This window comes from Nicotiana tomentosiformis, chromosome 9 (assembly GCF_000390325.3).
Source record: "Nicotiana tomentosiformis chromosome 9, ASM39032v3, whole genome shotgun sequence".
In the NCBI taxonomy this organism is placed as follows: Eukaryota; Viridiplantae; Streptophyta; class Magnoliopsida; order Solanales; family Solanaceae; genus Nicotiana; species Nicotiana tomentosiformis.
In genome coordinates this window covers 45,832,096-45,851,964 of record NC_090820.1, presented here as the reverse complement: position 1 = coordinate 45,851,964, position 19,869 = coordinate 45,832,096, and the positions used below count along the sequence as shown (strand labels likewise).

The window sequence follows — 19,869 nt, the reverse complement described above, 5'->3', positions numbered from 1 at the left end:
AGTTCATTAGGTTTAGATTGGGGTGCGATTCATGATTTTGATTTTGTTTGATGTGATTTGAGGTTGTGACTAAGTTCGTATCGTATTTTAGGACCTGTTGGTATATTCGGATGGGGTCCCGGGGGACTCGGGTGTGATTCAGACGAAGTTCGACCTCATTTTGGCCTTGTAGAATTGTTGATCTGATATCTGGTGCAGTCTTCATTGCGTTCGCGACATGGATATTGTGTTCGCATAGAGTCGTACAGGGGCAGGAAGCTTTTTCTTCGTATTCGCGAAGAAGGCCACGTTCTAGTGGGTCTGTGCATCTCCATCGCGAGAAGGGATAGAATGATGAGGCCGACTTGGGCACCAGGCATTTAGCCTTCACGTTTGGGTCATAAGTCATCGCGTTCGCGACAGGGTCATCGCGTTCGCGAAGGAGGATTTGGCAGCTGAGGATATTTGTGCTTCGCGAATGTGTGGCATTTTCCGCGTTCGCGAAGAAGAGCACCTGGGCAGAATGTTTAAAATCCCAAATCGTAGGTCAGACTATTATTTCACATTGAGTTGTAGAGCTCGATTTTGGACGATTTTGGAGGGGATTTTCACGTCTTGGATCGGGGTAAGTGTTTTTGACTTAGATTTGTTCTTATATCATGATTATGTCTTTGTTTTATCATTTAATTAGTGAATTAAAGCGAAAATGGGGGATTTTGTGGAAACTTTGCAAAAATGGAGGTTTGAAGGTCGATTTGAGGTCAGAATTGGATGATTCTTGTATGGTTGGACTCATTATTGAATGGGTATTCGAAATTTTTGAATTTTGTCGAGTTCTGAGGCATGGGCCCGGGGTTGACTTTTTGGGTTGGCTTTTTGAAGTTGGTAAAAGATCTTAGCTTTATCATAAAGAATTAATTCCTATAGTTTTTATTAATAGTATTATATTATTTTAGATAGATTCGAGCCTTCCGGAGGTTGATACACGCGGTAAGGGCTTGTTAAGGGACTAATAAGGGCGGATTGTCTGGAGGTTGATACGTGCGGTAAGGGCTTGTTAAGGGACTAATTCGAGCCTTCCGGAGGTTGATACGCTCGGTAAGGGCTTGTAAGGGTGGATTGTCCTCTCATGTTTTTCTCTTGATGGTGTGCACGCGTATATTGAGGAAATCATATCAGTGGTTTGGTATGGAATTAGAAAGGTTGAGGAAATCTGGCCAATGTTTGTTTGGATTTTGCATTTCATCTTTACTTACAATTTCCGTGATTATTTACATAATTTAACTACATATCATCTCTATATGCCGAACATTGACTGAGCATAGTATTTGAGAAATTGCCTACATACACACACAGATGCTTCTTTCTGTGCTCTATGACTTGATTTCATTATTGTTTAGTATTTGTTAAAAAGACTAAACTGTACAGGTTATAGCTAGAATCATTTATACTTTGTGCTTCTTTTACCTCGTCAAGGTTAGCTACGATACTTATTGAGTACATTGGGTCGGTTGTACTCATACTGTACTTTGCACTTTGTGTGCAGATCCAAGTACATCTGGACGTGGTCATTGCTAGATTAGTGCTAGTACTTGCTCGAAGACTTTGAGGTGCTAGCACTTTTCCAGTACTGTTCTACTATTCAGACAGTTGTACTAGAGTTTTCTTTATGTTGAGATGTTGTAGTGCTTATGTACTCTTTGACACCAATTGTTGGGATCGTTGTAGTAGAGTTTCGGTTACTTTTATCAGTGCTGAATCATACCAAACCAACTCAGATTGACCTCAAATTTTGCATGCAAGTCCCAAATGACACGACGGACCTATTCCAACTTTCGGAACCAAAATTTGAGCCTGATATCATCAAAGTCAACTCTCGGCCAAACCTCTCAACCTTCCAAACCTTCAATTTTCCAATTATCGCCAAAAAGCCTCAAACCAACCTGGGGACCTCTAAATCAATACTTCGATCGTACAAATAAGTCCAAAATTAACATACAAAGCTATTGGAAGCATTAAAACTCCATTTTGGAGTCGTATACACAAAAGTCAAACATCGGTCAACTCTCTCAACTTAAGCCTTCAACTTTGGGACTAAGTGTCCCAATTCATTCTGAAATACCCTCGGAACCAAACCAACAACCCCGACAAGTCCCATAACCATAAATGAACATAGTAGAAGCAATAAATAGGGGAACGGGGCTACAATATACAAAACGAATGGCCGGGTCATTACATTCTCTCCCTCTTTAACAAATGTTGTCCTCGAATGGGTCTAGAATAATACCTGGAGTCTCAAATAGGTGTGGATAACTACTACGCATCTCCCGCTCGGTCTCCCAAGTAGACTCTTTGACCGGGTGACCTCTCCAACGAACTTTCACTGCTGCAATATTCTTCGACCTCAACTTTTGAACCCGCCGATCCAAAATAGCCACCGGCTTCACATCATAAGTCAAATCTCCATCCAGTTGTACCATGATGATGTCCAAAATATGTGACGGATCACCACAACACTTCCGGGGGTAGAAACATGAAACACTAGGTGAACACCTGATAGAATAGGTGGAAATGCAAGCATGTAAGCCACATATCCCACTCTATCAAGCACCTCAAAAGTACCAATATGCTGAGGGCTCAACTTGACCTTCTTCCTGAACCTCATCACACCCTTCATCGGTGAAACTTTGAGCAATACCTTTTCACCCACCATGTAAGCTACATCAGGAACCTTTATCAGCATAACTCTTCTGCATGGACTGTGTTGTACAAAGACGCTCCAAGATCACCTTCCCCTTCTCCAAGGCATCACAGACTAAATTAGTGCCCAACAACCTAGCCTCCCCAGGCTCAAACCAATCAACTGGAGAACGAAATCGCCTCTCATATAAGGCTTCATAAGGAGTTATCTGAATACTCGATTGGAAGTTATTGTTGTTGTAGGCGAACTCTGCTAACGGAAGAAAATGATCCCATGAACCTCCAAAATCCATAATACAGGCTCGTAACATATACTCCAAGATCTGAATAGTGCACTCGGACTGCCCATCTGTCTGAGGATGGAATATTGTACCCAACTCAACCCGAGTGCCTAACTCTCGTTGCACTGCTCTCAAAAACTGCAATGTGAATTACGTGCCTTGGCCAACAATTATGAAAATGGGCACACCATGCAAGTGGATAGTCTTCCAGATGTAAATTTGAGCTAACTGCTCTGTAGAATAGGAAGTCATCACCGGAATGAAGTGTGCGAACTTAGTCAACCGGTCCACAATAACCCAAACTGCATCATATTTTTCAAGGTTCGCAGCAAACCTACCACAAAATCCATAGTGATGCGCTCCCACTTAAACTCCAGTATCTCAAATCTCTGAATCAACCCTTCCCATTTATAATGCTCATACTTCACCTGCTGATAATTCAAACACCGAGAGATGCAAGCAACAATATCTTTCTTCATTCTACGCTACCAATAGTGTTATTTCAAGTCATAGTACATCTTTGTGACACTTGGGTGAACGGTATAGCACGAACTGTGATCCTCCTCAAGATTAAATCTCTCAACCCATCCACATTTGGAACATAAATCTGGCCTTAAAGCCGCATAACACCATGATCACTAATCACAACCTCCTTAGCATCACCCCACTGCACCGTATCCTTCAACACCAATAAGTGAGGATCATCAAACCAGTGAGCCTTGATACGCTCCAACAACGATGATTGTGCCACAACACAAGCAAGACCATGGCTGGGCTCCGAAACATCTAATCTCACAAAGTGATTGTCCAAGGCCTAAACATCCATGGCTAGTGGCCTCTCTACTACCAGTAAATATGCCAAACTGCCCATACGCTCAGCTTTCCTACTCAATGCATCGGCCACCATATTGGCCTTCCCTGGATGATATAATATGGTGATATCATAGTCTTTCAGCAACTCTGACCATCCCTATTGCCGCAAATTAAGGTCTTTCTACTTGAGCAGATGCTGGAGACTTCGATGGTCGGCTTAAACTTCGACGCTAGAATTCACACTTAGAGAATGTAGAATATAGCTTCTTCTCCCTCAAAGTCTGGAGCACAATCCTCAGATGCTGCTCGTGATCCTCCCGACTACATGAGTACACCAATATATTATTAATAAATTCTATGACGAAAGAATCAAGTACGACTAGAATACACTATTCATCAGGTGTATAAAGACAGTTGACGGGTCCTGAAGGCCGTCTTCAGAATATCTGTATCCCAAATCTTCAACTGATGATACCCCGACATCAAATCAATCTTCGAAAATACTTTAGCACCCTGAACCTTGTCATATAAATCATCAATGCGCGGTAATGGGTACTTGTTCTTAATTATAACTTTGTTCAGTTGCCGGTAGTCAATACACATCCTCATAGTACCATATTTCTTCTTCACAAATAGAATGGGTGCACCCCAAGGCAATACATTAGGCCTGATGAATCCCTTATCAAGAAACTCCTGAAGTTGTTCCTATAACTCTTTCAATTCTGTTGGCGCCATGCAATACGGTGGATTAGAGATGGGATGAGTGCCCGGCACTAGATCAATACCGAAATTAATGTCCTTGTTGGGTGGCATGCCCGGTAAGTCTACAGGAAACATATCTAGAAAGTTTCTCACTACCGGAACATACTCAATGGTAGAAATATCAGTACTAACATCCCTCACAAAGGCCAAATACGCTAGACATCCCTTCTCAACCATCCGTTGAGCCTTCAAATATGAGATCACTCTAATGGGAACATAATCCAGGAACCTCTCCACTCAACCCTAGGCAACCCCGACATCACATACGTCACGGTCGTAATATGACAATCCAGAATAGCATAACATGGTGACAACCAATACATGCCTAAAATATCATCAAAATCAACCATGCTAAGAAGTAAAAGATCAACACTCGTCTCTAATCCCCCAATAGTTACCACACACGACTGATACATACGGTCCACCACAATAGAATCATCCTCCGGTGTAGATATATGAACAAGCATAACTAGAGAATCACGGAGCATATCAAAATAACGAGAAACATACGATAACACATATGAATAAGTGGAACCATGGTCAAATAATATCGAAGCCTCCATGTGACACACTGAAACAATACTTGTGATCATGGCATCGGAAGCAACTGCCTCTGGCCTGGCTAGAAATGCGTAGCAACGGGCCTAACCACCACTTGATCGACCTCCCCCTCTAAGGCGATCTCGAGCTGACTGTTCCCCACCCCTAGCTGGATGTGCGGGTGGTGCTAAAATCACAGGCTGAGAGCTCTGCTGTAGAACCCTACTCAATAGTTTGGGGCAATCTCTCTTGATATGACTCAAGTCCCCGCACTCGAAATAACCTCTCCTCTAATGAAGTTGTTGACCCTGATAATCTGAATAGCTGCCTGTGGAACACTATGTAGATGAAGTATGGTAATAACTCTATACCGGCAAAGCACTGAATGATGACTGAGTTGGGCATGCTAGGAACTGCGCTAACTCAAGCAGGAACATGGCTGGGCTCCGAAATATCAAATCTCACAAACTGATTGGCCAAGGCCTGAACATCCATGGTTAGTGGTCTCTCTACTACCAGTAAATATACCAAACTACCCATACTCTCAGCCTTCCTACTCAATGCATCTGCCACCACATTGGCCTTCCCCAGATAATATAATATGATGATATCATAGTCTTTCAGCAACTCTGACCATCTCAATTGCTGCAAATTAAGGTCTTTCTGCTTGAGCAGATGCTGGAGACTTAGATGGTCGGTATAAACCTCACAATGAACATCGTACATATAGTGTCTCCAAATCTTCAAAGCGTGAACAATGACTTCCAACTCTAAGTCATGCACAAGGTAATTCTTCTCATGAACCTTCAACTATCGAGACACGTAGGCAATCACCCTACTGTCCTGCATTAACACCGCGCCAAGCCCAATACGCGATGCATCACAATATACAATGTAAGATCCTTAACCTATAGGCAACACCAATACTGGCACTGTAGTCAATGTAGTCTTGAGCTTCCGAATGCTCTCCTCACACTTATCATACCACCTAAATGGGGCACCCTTCTAGATCAATCTAGTCAAATGTGCAGCAATGGATAAGAAAACCTCTACAAAATGATGATAATAACCTACCAAACCCAAGAAGCTCTGAAACTCTATAGTGGAAGACAGTCTAGAAAACCTTTGAAATGCCTCAATCTTCTTTAGATAACGAGAAATATATGATGACACATATGAATAACTGGAACCAGGGTCAAATAATACTGAAGCCTTCATGTGTCACACTAAAACAATACTTGTGATCACGGCATCGGAAGCAACTGCCTCTGGCCTAGCTGTAAATGCATAGCAAAGGGCTTGACCACCACTTCATCGACCTCCCCCTATAGGGCAACCTCGGGCTGACTATGCCCCACCCCTAGCTGGATGTGTGTGTGATGCAGCTGGTGGTGCTAAAATCATAGGCTGAGAGCTCTGTTGTAGAACCCTACTCAATAGTCTAGGGAAACCTCTCTTGAGATGACTCAAGTCCCCGCACTCGAAATAACTTCTCCTCTAACGAAGCTGCTGACCCTGATAATCTGAATAGCTGCATATGGAACCCTGTGTAGATGAAGCATGGCAAGAACTCTATGTCGGCAAAGCATTGAATGATGATTGAGCTTGGTCTAGAAGGACTACCTCTACTGTAATGGGACTGGCCTCTAGATGAATCACTCCTGAAACCACCTATACTACAAGGCCTCTTGGCCTCCCGCTCCTCACACTCCAATCTACGAACCTGCTCTAAGTGTTTAGCAATCTCGATGACTTAGTCAAACCTATCATCTGTCGCAACCTCTCGAGCCATATTGAAACGTAAACCATAGTTGAGGCCATCAATAAACCTCCTTATCATTTCCCTCTCGATGGGAACCAAGCATACTGCATGATGAGCCAAATATTCAAACCTTATCTCATATTGAGTCATTATCATACCCTCAAGGCGTAGCTGTTCAAAATGCCTACGGAACTCCTTTTTGCGAGTTGGTGGGACAAACTTCTCTAAGAAGAGAACTGTGAACGCATGTCATGTAAGTGGTGTTACGTCGGCTAGCCGTCTCAACTCGTAAGTCTTCCACCATCTGTAAGTTGCCCCTATCAGCTAAAAAGTATTAAATGCATCCCAACTGGTGTCAAAAATACCTGTTGCACGAAGAATCCGCTAACACCTATCAAACAAATCCTGAGGATCATCTAACTCTGCTCCACTGAACTATGGAGGCTTAAGCCTCCCAAACCGGTCTAACCTCTTCTTCTCCTCATCACTCATAAGTGGACTAACCTCGGCCCAGGAAGCAACAGCTGGCTGAACTGGAAATACGCCTGGTGTCTGGTGACGCAGAGATGGCTACTCTAGAGTGCGGGCAGCAAGAGTCTGGGTACCTCCCCCAACCTGTGAGGTGGCTGGTATAGCTGGAATCGAAACCGCTTGAGCCAGGCTCATGCACACAGTCGAAGTATTAGCTAAGGCCTCCTGGAGTCTAGGAATAACAATGGTAATTGTTGGTGCCGAAGCTGGTCCCATCGGCTAAACAATATCCGGTACTTGCTCCTCAATTGGAGCATCTGGTGGCTCCACAGGTACTGCTCTAGTTGTAGTATGAACCCTACCTCGGCCTCTAGTGCAACCTCATCCTATCGCAACCGTAACTGGTGGTATTGGTGGTACTGGTGGTCGTCCGCTAGATTCGATCGCGTGTGTCCTCACCATCTATGAGAGAATAAAATAATCAAGTTTCAAAATTCGGAAATAACATATTCACATGACAAGAATGCAAGAAAGTGAAGTTTTTTTAACAGTTTGGTAGCCTCCCGAAGATAAGTACAGACGTCTCCGTACCAATCCGCAAGACTTTACTAAACTTGGTCATGACATGTAATACCTATGATCCTAGGGCTATGATACCAACTTGTCACGACCCAAAATCCCAACCCTTCATGATGGTGCCTAACACACTTGCTAGGCAAGCCAGACATAACAGTAAAGAACCAAAATAGAAGAATTTACATAAATAACACAAGTTTGAAACCACAATATAACAAAATAAGGCTAATACATGATAAATCCCCTAGAACTGGTAAATACAGAGTCATGAACTCAACTATGGGGATACAAATTTGAAATGACCAAGTACAATATTGTGTGAAATAAAGACAACAATACATAAGAAAATAGACGCCAAGACTGTGGTCAAGAATGCAGTCCTACCTCGTCTCTTAGGAAACAACTCCGCTAATAGCCTCTGTTACTAATGACTGGGTCCAACACCTAGATCTGCACAATTAAGTGCAGAGTGTAGCATGAGTACCATCAACCCAACGTACTCATCAAGTCTTATAACTAACCTCGGCAAAGTAAAAGAAGCAAGAATTATAAATGATTCCTGCTATAACATGTATAGTTTCACAAATTTAACAAGTACAAAATAGTAATGTGATCCAGTATAAAGCACAGAAGAAATTATTTGTGTGTGTGTGTACGGTTACTCAAGTACTATTCTCAGTAAATGATACGACATATAAGGATGATAAGCAAATGAATCAGGTAAATAACCACGGAAATTTCAAGTAAAGATGAAATGCAAAATCTAGAATAAACACTGGCTAGATTTTCCTCAAATTTTCCATATCCGTACCAAACCACTAATAAGTTTTCCTCAATATCCGCATATACACCATCAATAGAGAAACATGACAGGGTGACCCTAGGGGGATGGATCCATGTCCACACATTGCACAGACAACTCACGTGCTGCAAATAATATCAACTGCACAAACAACTCACATGTTGCACGGACAACTCACATACTAATAATATCAATATCTGAATTCGCACGTACAACTCACGTGTTCCACGGACAAATCATATGCCAAAAATATCAACCACACGAACAACTCTCGTGCCAATAATCACAATCCGCTCGGGGTGGTCGCAGGCTACTAGTCCAGATCATAACACACGGAAAGCAAATATACGAGAATACATGTACATGATCAATAATTTTCAAGTTCCATACTCTTGGACTTGTATAAATAACATGCTATAGTGTCGGCATGTGAAATGTGTGCAATCCCAACTAGAACAGATAATTTCATCACGAAATAGCATTTTCTCAGGTTCAATCGGGAGAATAACCTCAATGAAATCTCAAATGTGGTAACAAATAGCTCATAGAGGGGTACAAATAGGAGAAATATTAGATCATGAAGCTTAGAAATCAATTCATGGCATGTCATAGCCTAAGCACTACCCAGAGCATGAAAATAGTACCCCTAGTGCACGCATATGGGCTCAACCCCACACATATGTTTCACTCATAGCACGTAGCAATCACAAACAATTCTGGCAACTAGTGCCTCAACAAAGATTAGGTAAGATACTTACCTCAAGCAAGCCAAATCACTCCTCTAATAAGTCATTCATGCATATATCAGTCTCCATACGATCCGAAACTAGTCAAAATAACGTAATACCATCAATAAAATCCATAGGAAGTGATTCCAAAAGATAAAGCTAAGATCTTTAACACAAGTCAAAAAGTCAACCCAAAAGTCAACCCCGGAATTGCGCCCCAAAACCCGACAAAATTTACAAATTTTGAACACCTATTAAATTATGAGTCCAACCATACTAATTTTATCCAATTCCAAAAACAAATCGACCCTCAAATCACCAAATCTCACTCTCCAATAACATGGTCTAAAATCCTCAAATTTCACTTCAAATTCACATAAATTAGGTGTAATAATTAATGGGTAATCAATATTTATTAACAAAAATGATTAAACTTCACTTACCTATTCAATTGTAGCAAAAACCCTCTAAACTCGCCCTTAGCCGAGTTCCAAATCTCCCAAAATGAAAAAACACTCAAACCCTTCGAATATAAGGACCCACTAGTGATCTTGCACATACGCTCCAAATGACCACTTTTGCGGTCCAAAACGCGCATTTGCGCACTTGGTTCAACACCCATTTCTGCGGGTCTGCACCTGCGGAACCCTTCTGTATCTGCAACTCAAGCCCATCCAGCCACATTCCGCTTCTGCGGAGCTTTCCTTGCAGAAGCGCATCCACTTATGCAGAACTCCACACTGTATACGATCAAAATCGGGTTTGCTCTTTTTGTGCGACTGATCGAGGTTGGAGCGTGGTAATTCAAGGATCGACTGTGATTTATACCAAACAATGGTTGTGCAGACTTAGGTTGTCAAGCTCGAGACCATGAAACCAATTAAGCTTGAGACCCTGAGACCAATTAAGATCGAGACCGACCAAATCGAAATCAACCAAGATTGAGATCGATCAAGATCGAGACCGAATAATATGGAGTTCGAGGGAAGCTCACTGGGTCGAATAACGGAAAGACAAAATATTCGCAATCGGGCGAAGATCACGGTGCGAATCCTGGCATGTATCAAGAAGAGGTAGATTAATTCGCCAATCATGGGATTTCTTACTGTATTTAGAATTGTACCAAGAGAGGGACTCCCCTACTATATAAATGGGGCCTGATCATTTTTAAAGAAGAACACATTCACGTTACATAAAGCAATATACTCTCTTTTTGTTAAGCTCTAAATACTCTGTCACTTTGTTCATACTTTCCAGTGAGATAATTGTTTGGTTTGTTACTCTGTTATTGTGTTCTTGTATCAACTGAATCTCCATTTGGTTCAAGGGTGATCAAATTCGAGGACCAAGGCTACTTGGTTCGTTTGGTTTGCTTTAATTTGTACTTACTGTCAATTTCAATATCAATTTACGTTTTTGCTCAGTTTGTGCTAAGTAAAATCACGGAATCTTAAAACCATAATTCAAATTCAATTGTTATTCTTTTTTTAGGGTAAGCAGTTTGGCGCCCACCGTGGGGCTAAGGATAATAGTGATTGCTTCGTATAAACTTACGTAACACACACTATTTTACACTTGTTCTTTGAAGTTTCTTTGATTACATGATTAAAATATGTCAAACTCTCAATCGGCACCTCAACACATTGACAATGATCTCAGCCACCACGGCGAAAATGAGAACATTGCAACAGGAAACGTTTTACCCCATGCTGGCCTCGATGGAGTTCCAGTTGTAAATCTAATCGACGTCATTTCGCATGTAGCCATCAATGGAAATTTGGTCGTCAATCCCGAAAGCAGTGTTCGCGAGGGTACCCGATCAGCTACTTAGAGTGCAGATGGTGCTGAAGATAGTGGGATCAGTCTGCGGGTGATCTTCGAAATGTTTCAGGCTCAACAGGCAGCATTAGCTCAGCTCCAAATTCAGAACCACATACCAAGCATGGTCGAACACCAGCCATACCAGGAAGTTGTACACAGGGTCGAATCGGCTTCAAGAAAATCAAATAAGAAGGAATCGGAGACCAGTCCTGCTATCATAAAGATGCTCGAAGAACTGACAAAGTGAATTGAGACAGGGGAAAAGAAGATCAAGGAAAACAATAAGAAGGCGGAAACCTATAACTCTAGGTCGACCAAATCCCGGGCGCACCACCAATATTGAAAGGGCTGGATTCCAAAACGTTTGTACAAAAAGCTTTCCCCCCAAGTGCGGCTCCAAATCCAGTCCCCAAGAAGTTCTATATGTGCGTCATTACTAAGTATAACGGGATGACTGATCCAAATGAACACGTCACCTCATACATATGTGCCATCAAAGGAAATGACTTGGAAGATGACAAGATCGAATCAGTCTTGCTGAAAATATTTGGGGAGACTCTATCGAAGGGTGTTATGATCTGGTATTATAATTTACCGCCTAATTCTATTGATTCGTTTGCTATGCTTGTAGATTCTTTTGTAAAGGATCACGACGGGACCATAAAGGTCGCAACGAGGAAATCGAACCTTTTCAAGATAAGGCAGAAGGAAAATGAGATGCTAAGGGAATTCGTATCTTGATTCCAAATTGAACGAATGGATTTACCACCGGTCACTAACGATTGGGCTATTCAAGCTTTCACTCAAGGTCTCAACATTTGAAGTTCGGTAGCTTCACAGTAGTTAAAGAAATATTTGATCGAATACCCAACTGTCACTTGGGCCGATGTACATAATCGGTATTAGTCAAAGATCAGGGTCGAGGATGATCAATTTGAGGCTCCTACAGAGTCCATTTATCCTATAGGGACTGTAGATAAAATCAAAAGGGATATCGACCGAGAACAAAGTTCGAATAGAGATCGATATCAACCGAATAATGGGGACCGTAGAGGCAGCGAACCTGGGCGAAATTCTTCATGGAATGAGAGGAGAAATGATCGAGGTCAAAGTTCATGGGGACTCATGACTAAGAGTGGTTTCGATAGGGATGCCCGGCCCAAAGAAGCACCACAACTATCGGAATATAACTTCAATGTTGATGCATCTTCCATCGTATCAGCCATCAGACGTATCAAAGATACTATATGGCATAGACCTCTATAGACCGATCCAGCCTAGAGAAATCCCAACCAAATGTGCAAGTATCATGGCACCCATGGTCATAGAACAGAAGATTATAGACAGCTAAGGGAGGAAGTAGCCTGATTGTTCAACGAGGGGCACCTTCGGGAATTCTTAAGTGAACGGGCCAAGAATCACTTCAAAAATAGATATTCAAACAGATAGAACAAGCAAGAAGAGCCACATCCCGTGATTCACATGATCATTGGAGGGGTCGATATTCCTCAAGGACCAGTATTAAAACGCACCAAGGTGTCGATCATGAGGGAGAAGCAAACTCGGGATTATGTACCAGAAGGAACCTTGTCTTTCAATGACGAAGATGCAGAAGGTATTGTACAACCCCATAACGATGCACTGGTAATATCAATACTTATGAACAAGATTCAAGTTAAACGTGTCTTAATTGATCCAGGTAGCTCAACCAACATCATTCGATCAACGGTTGTAGGACAGCTCGGCCTATAGGATCAGGTTATGCCCGCAGCTCGAGTGTTAAACGGCTTCAACATGGCATGTAAAACCACCGAAGGCGAAATAACTTTTTTACTAAACGTGGTTGGGACCATCCAAGAAACAATGTTCAATGTGATCGAGGGCGATATGAGATATAATGCCCTACTCGGAGGCCATGGATCCACAACATGAGGTCAGTGCCCTCGAACCTTCACCAGCTTCTATAGTTCCCGACACTAGAGGAAGTCAAAATAGTCTATGGGTAGAAACCTGCCACCAAGTAAATGTTTGTCGTCAACAAAGTGATATCGATATCGACGCTCTCATCAATGAAGGAGTCAAATTTGAAGGGAAAATAGGAGGTCAAATAGAAACCACAGACATCAGCATCGGCCCAATCGGAGAAGTAGGGGACTGACGAAGATGATGATTACAGGGTTCCTCGATCCTTCACAGTCCCTGATGATTCTGATGCCACAAAATCAATGGTTGAAGAGATAGAATAAATCATACTGATCGAGCACCTACCTGATCAAAAGGTATACCTGGGCACAGGGTTAACTCCGGAGCTCAGGAAAAAACTTATTCCACTCCTTATAACTAATATGGATTGTTTTGCTTGGTCCCATCTCGATATGACAGGGATCCCACCGGAGATCACAACTCATAAACTGATCTTGAACCCAAAGTTCTGCCCTGTGAAATAAAAAAGGAGACCTCAGTCCAAGGTAAAACACACTTTCATCAAAGACAAGGTAACCAAATTTTGCAAAATATGGTCCATCCGGGAAGTAAAATATCCTAAATGGTTAGCGAATGTAGTAGTAGTAGTCCCTAAGAAGGGAAACAAGCTTAGGATGTGTGTAGACTACAAAGACCTAAATAAAGCATGCCTCAAAGATTCTTTTCCCTTGCCTAACATCGATCGCATGATCGATACCACGGCCGGCCACGAGATCCTCAATTTTCTCGACGCCTATTTCGGGTACAACCAAATACAGATGAACCCAGAAGACCAGGAAAAAACTTCATTCATCACTAAGTATGGTACCTACTTCTATAATGTAATGCCATTCGGACTAAAACATGCTGGTGCAACCTATCAACGCCTAGTAAACCGAATGTTCGAAGAGCAAATAGGGAAATCTATAAACGTTTATATTGATGACATGCTAGTTAAGTCCATGGGAGCAGAGGACCATTTGAAGCATTTGTAGGAAACTTTAAATAGCTCAACCCAGAAAAAAGTGCATTCAGGGTCGAATTCGATAAGTTTTTCGGATTCATGGTGTCGAATCGGGGAATCGAGATCAACCCCGATAATATCAAAGCTATCGAGGATATCTCGGTGGTTGATAATGTGAAGGATGTACAAAGGCTAACCGGGCACATTGCAGCCTTGGGTCGATTCATCTTGAGATCGTCCGATAGAAGTCATCAATTCTTCTCGTTGCTGAAAAAGAAGAACAACTTCACATGGACCCCTGAATGTCAACAAGCTTTAGAGGAACTCAAATGGTACTTGTCGAGCCCGCCGCTGCTTCACACGTTGAGGGTTGATGAAGAACTTTATTATATCTGGTAATATCGGAGATAGCGGTAAGTGGAGTCCTAGTCCGAGAAGAACAAGGTACAAAATTCCCTATCTATTATGTTAGTCGGACCCTAGGTGAGGCCGAAACTAGATATCCTCATCTAGAAAAATTGGCGCTCACCTTGATAAGCGCCTCTAGGAAACTAAAACCATACTTTCAATGTCATCTTATATGTGTTGTAACAACCTACCCTTTACAAAATATAATTCATAAACCCGAACTCTCGGGATGATTGGCCAAATGGGCCGTCGAAATCAGCGGGTATGATATCGAGTATCAACCCCAAACAGCCATTAAATCCCAAATTTTGGCAGCCTTAGTAGCTGACTTCATACCGGCCCTGATACCCAAAGTCAAAAGGGAGATGTTGGTAAACTCAAGAACATCTTCGGGAATCTGGACCCTCTTTACGGACGGTCCTTCTAATGTAAAAGGGTCCGGACTCAAAATCGTACTAAACCCACCCATAGGTAACGTTGTTAGACAATCTATTAAAACTATAAAATTGACTAACAACGAGGCCGAATATGAGGCCATGATTGTAGGTCTCGAACTAGCCAAAGGCTTGGGAGTAGAGGTAATCGAAGCCAAATATGACTCCCTCCTTGTTGTAAATCAGGTTAACGGAACCTTTGAAGTTCGAGAGGAACGAATGCAAAGATACCTGGATAAGATACAGGTAAGTCTGCACCGATTCAATAAATGGGCTTTGTAACATGTACCTCAAGATCAGAATAGCAAAGCCGATGCCCTCGCAAACCTAGGGTCATCGGTCGAAGAAAATGAACTCAATTCGGGGGCTGTCGTACAACTCATGAGGTCTGTGGTCGAAGAAGGCCACGCTGAGATACACTCCACAATCTTGACCTGGGATTGGAGAAACAAATACATAGAGTATTTGAAGAATGGAAAACTTCCCTCAGATCCAAAGGAATTGAGGGCCCTACGCATAAAGGCAACCTGATTTAGTTTGTCTGAAGATGGAGCCTTACTTAGGAGAGCGTTCGACGGTCCGCTAGAAATATGTCTGGGACCGGGAGATACCGAATATGTTTTGAGGGAAGTCCATGTTGGTTCGAAAGGTGATCAGAGCCCGCTATTACTGGGTCGATATGGAAAAGATGTGAAGGAGTTCGTTCAAAAATGTGATAAATGTCAAAGACATGCTCCGATGATTAATCAACATAGGGAGTTGCTGCATTCGGTTCTATTGCCATGGCCATTTATGAAATGGGGGATGGATATCGTCGGCCCTCTTCCATCAGCGCCAGGTAAGACTCAATTTGTTTTATTTATGACTAAATATTTCTCTAAATAGGTTGAAGCACAAGCGTACCAAAAGTTCAGGGAGAAGGAAGTCATCGACTTCATTTTGGACCACATCATATATCGATTCGGAATACCATCCGAAATTGCATGCGACAACGGAAAACAGTTTATTGGCAGCAAAGTGACCAAATTTCTTGAAGACCACAAGATCAGAAGGATCTTATTAACACCTTATCACCGTAGTGGAAATGGACAAGTTGAAGCGACCGACAAAACCATAATCCAAAACCTTAGGAAAAGGTTAACTGATGCAAAGGGAAAATGGAGAGAAATTTTGCCCGAAGTCCTTTGGGGATATCGCACAACTTCGAAGTCCAGTACCAGGGCCACCCAGTTCTCTTTGGTTTATGGCACTGAAGCTTTAATACTGGTCTAAGTCAGTGAGCCAAGCATCATATTCCGATATGCGATGAAGGAATCGAATGTCGAGGCCATGAATACAAGCCTGGAAATATTAGATGAATGGCGTGAAACTGCCTATGTTCGATTGGATGCCTAAAAGCAAAGGATCGAATGGTATTACAATTGAAGGGCCAACCTTTGATATTTTAATATCGGGGACTTAGTGATGAGGAAGGTCACATTAAATACCCGAAATCCAATTGAAGGGAAATTGGGTCTGAATTGGGAAGGGTCGTACCAGATTCTCAAGATCGCAAGGAAAGAGTCTTATAAGCTCGAAACGATGAATCGAGAATAGTTACCAAACAATTGGAACATAACCCATCTCAAACGATATTACTGCTGAGGAAAGACCTCATTTTAATTCTTTCTATCTTTTAACTAACACTTGCAGGTTATCGGCGAGGAGCGGCACGAAGCCTTTAGGTCTGAAAGCACGCGTTGCAATCTTTTTCCCCTGAACCGTTTTTGTCCCAACTGGTTTTTTCGGCAAGGTTTTTAAAGAGGAAACGGTGGATTGTGCTAACTTAGAATCGAAGTACGATCATGAATTGGTGTCAAAGAAAACATTAGCAGTATTCGAGGTTCCTCTACAATCAACCTCGAATATTGGGGGCATTACCCTCGGATATTGAATTGTTCTAGCAAGGAAATTATTTCGAAATAGAAGGGTCTCAATAGGCAAGATTTATTGCATGGGACAAATAGTCAAAACGAATTGTGCCCACATAGATTGCTCGAGCCCTGACATAACCATGTACGCATGTATGACTATTTTTGACAAGAATAAAGAAGCGACGGGCTCAAGGACAGATTATAACCATAGTTCGGATAATCGCCCCCATACTCGGGGACTGCCTCAGATCGAACTATTAAGCATCAAGGGCATAAGACCTTTTAGGCAACCCTCAACTTTTAAAAGCCACGACCTAACCCACTCGGGGATTGTTGTCTTAGGCAAGCCTAGACAACTCGGGAAAGCAAGCTCACTGGGCTATACCCAAACTAAAAGGCTATTGCTAGTTTAACACGGTTCGGAGACGTCCGAAATCCATAACAAAAATAGGCCTTTGAAAAAGAAAAATTTCTTTCACAACCGGTTCTATAGGCTACCCTTGGAAAAATCCTAAACTTAAGATATTTTTGGGAGAAGACTTCTGTAACATCGAACCCCGATAACGCCTTAACCCGGGATTTCATGGTGCCGAGTTAGGCTTATGTGTTAAATATTATAGAGAAGCTCGCCGTGGTACAGACTTTTTGGGTTGAACAATACACTGAGGAGTTAAAGGAAATGTTGGAAGAAAAAGGCATTTATGCAGCTCACTATGTGGCCGCAGATTCACTCTGCAGGCCGCAGAATAGTCATAGAGTGAGGCAGTCACTTGGGCCATTTTTGGTGTCATTTTCGCGGTCCATTATGCCACCGCAGAACCATTTTGCGGGCCGCACACCTATCGCGGATCCAACATGAAATAATTGTCAGAGGGAGGTTCTACGGCGCATTATGCGGCCGCAGAACAGGTCTGTGGATAGCAGACTGGTCACAGACAAAAGCAGAGAATATTTGTTCTGAAGGGACAATTACACGGCCCATTTTGCGGACCGCAGAAGCATTATGCGGTCGCATATGCGACCACAGATCTGTGTCAGGGCACCTATTTTTTAAATTTTTAAACTCGGCCCTATTTCGTTAAAACATATGCCATAGTCCATTTTGAGCATATTTCTGATACTTTTAGAGTGAGAAAGAATTCTTAGAGTGGGGGAGTAACCTTTAACCTATTATCCACCAATTCTTGCTTAGTCTTTGAAGATTATCAAGAAACGTCATCATACTAAAGGTAAGAATCTACACCCCTAGCCCTTAATTTCAAAAATCAACTAGAAGTGGGTAATTAGTAAGATGGTTCATGGGTATGAGAGTTGTTTATTTTGCATGCATGTGTAATAAAAGAGTGTAGGAAGATTGTGGGCTCAAAATGGTAAAATATGGGTTGTGGGATGATGGAATCCTCCATAGAAAGGGTCTTGAAACCTTAATTCACACTTAGTGGTTGATAAAATGCTCAAGTGAGCTAGAACCATGATCGTTTTCCTAATTTTTGGCTCAATTTGTTAGATTGCTAAAATAGATTGAAGTTGCTAAGAGTTATGGAATATAGTATAGTTAAGGAAGCTTAATTGAGGTATGTATAGCTAAAACCCCTTCTTCTTAGAATTGAATCACATGGTGTTCATGCAATCGGTGTAAATCCCAAATTAATCGTTATAGAAATTGCTATCCCGAATGTGCTTGAGTTGAAAACTATTTGTGACATGTGTATTACCATGCTTTAATCATGTTATCTTATCACTTGATGATGTGTTAAAAATATGGAACATGTGCTAAAAATCCTATACAACAAGTCAAATTCGAATAAAGATTGTTATGTCAAATTGTGTGAAAGGACTCTATGTGTCTTGGATTCTAAATTGCTCATGTGTGAAACCAAAGTCTTGGATGAAAGGACTTGTTGTTGCTGATGATGATAATAATGCAGAATGTGGAAAAGAACTTGAATTATAAAATGCGTCCAAGTTCCAAAGTATAATGTTACAATTATGACCACTAGTGCCGATTAAACTGAAAAGATGTGAAAGAAAAATAAAGAGAGATAATTGATAGAAGACGGTAATGTCTCGGGTGAGGCGGCCTAGCCGATCGGGCCGTGATCAGATGCCATGCCGCACACATGGTGGTGGTTGTGCTGGAAATTGAAACTAGAAATCAAAATTTGAATTGTGATTATGGTGGATTTCTCAAGTGAGGCGACCTAGCCGATCGGGTCTTGATCGGACTCCATATAAAAGTTTGGTGGTATTGTAAGTGATGGTATATCGGTACTAAAGATGTCCCAACCTAAAGTTATGGAAACTTACTTGAAAACTTATGTGATTCCTAATTTGATGTTATGGTATTGGTTATGACTTCTATTGATTTCATGATTATTCCTTCTTGTATTATTGTTCATTCTAATGAGATAATGTTTAGTTATACATACTAGTACCATTCGATGGTACTAATGTCCCTTTTTCCTGGGGCGCTGTACCTTTAAATGGACTTAGGTGGTTGCCTAGCAGGCAGTGTTGATCAGAGTTAGCGGTACATCCTCCTCCCAGCAGTCTTGGTGAGCCTTATTTCATTTCGGGGTCATGCATCTTTTGTTCCTTATGTATTGTACTTGAGGTATAGCCGGGGCCTTCTTGCCGGCACTTTTGTAGTACTCTTTTGTATCTATTTAGAGGCTCTGTAGACATAGTGTGGGTTATTTGTATATGGGTGCTGGGGAAAGTCAAACGAGTTGTGTTGTATTTTGGATCATCTATTCCACTTAAAACTATGAAAAATGTATGTATTTTGGAGACTAAAAAAATTGAAGTAACTAATGGAAGTGATTTAGTATTGTATTCATGACTTTGTATCGCTTAATTAATAAGAATATGTCTTCACTTTATTGATGTTCTATATCATGCGATAGAACTGAATGCGAGACTGTTCGTCCTCAAACTCGTGCATTGTTCTAAC

The 19,869-nt window shown here is 41.8% G+C and overlaps 1 protein-coding gene across 1 annotated transcript; it reads right to left on the bottom strand.

Moving 5' to 3' along the window:
* Positions 1–2,702: 2,702 nt before the first annotated feature.
* LOC138898713 (uncharacterized) lies at positions 2,703–3,439 on the bottom strand. Its single transcript, XM_070184806.1, has 2 exons — positions 3,299–3,439; positions 2,703–3,098 (listed from the first exon to the last, which is right to left on the bottom strand). Exons 1-2 carry the CDS (start codon positions 3,437–3,439, stop codon positions 2,703–2,705), a joined length of 537 nt encoding a protein of 178 aa, XP_070040907.1.
* Positions 3,440–19,869: the final 16,430 nt, after the last annotated feature.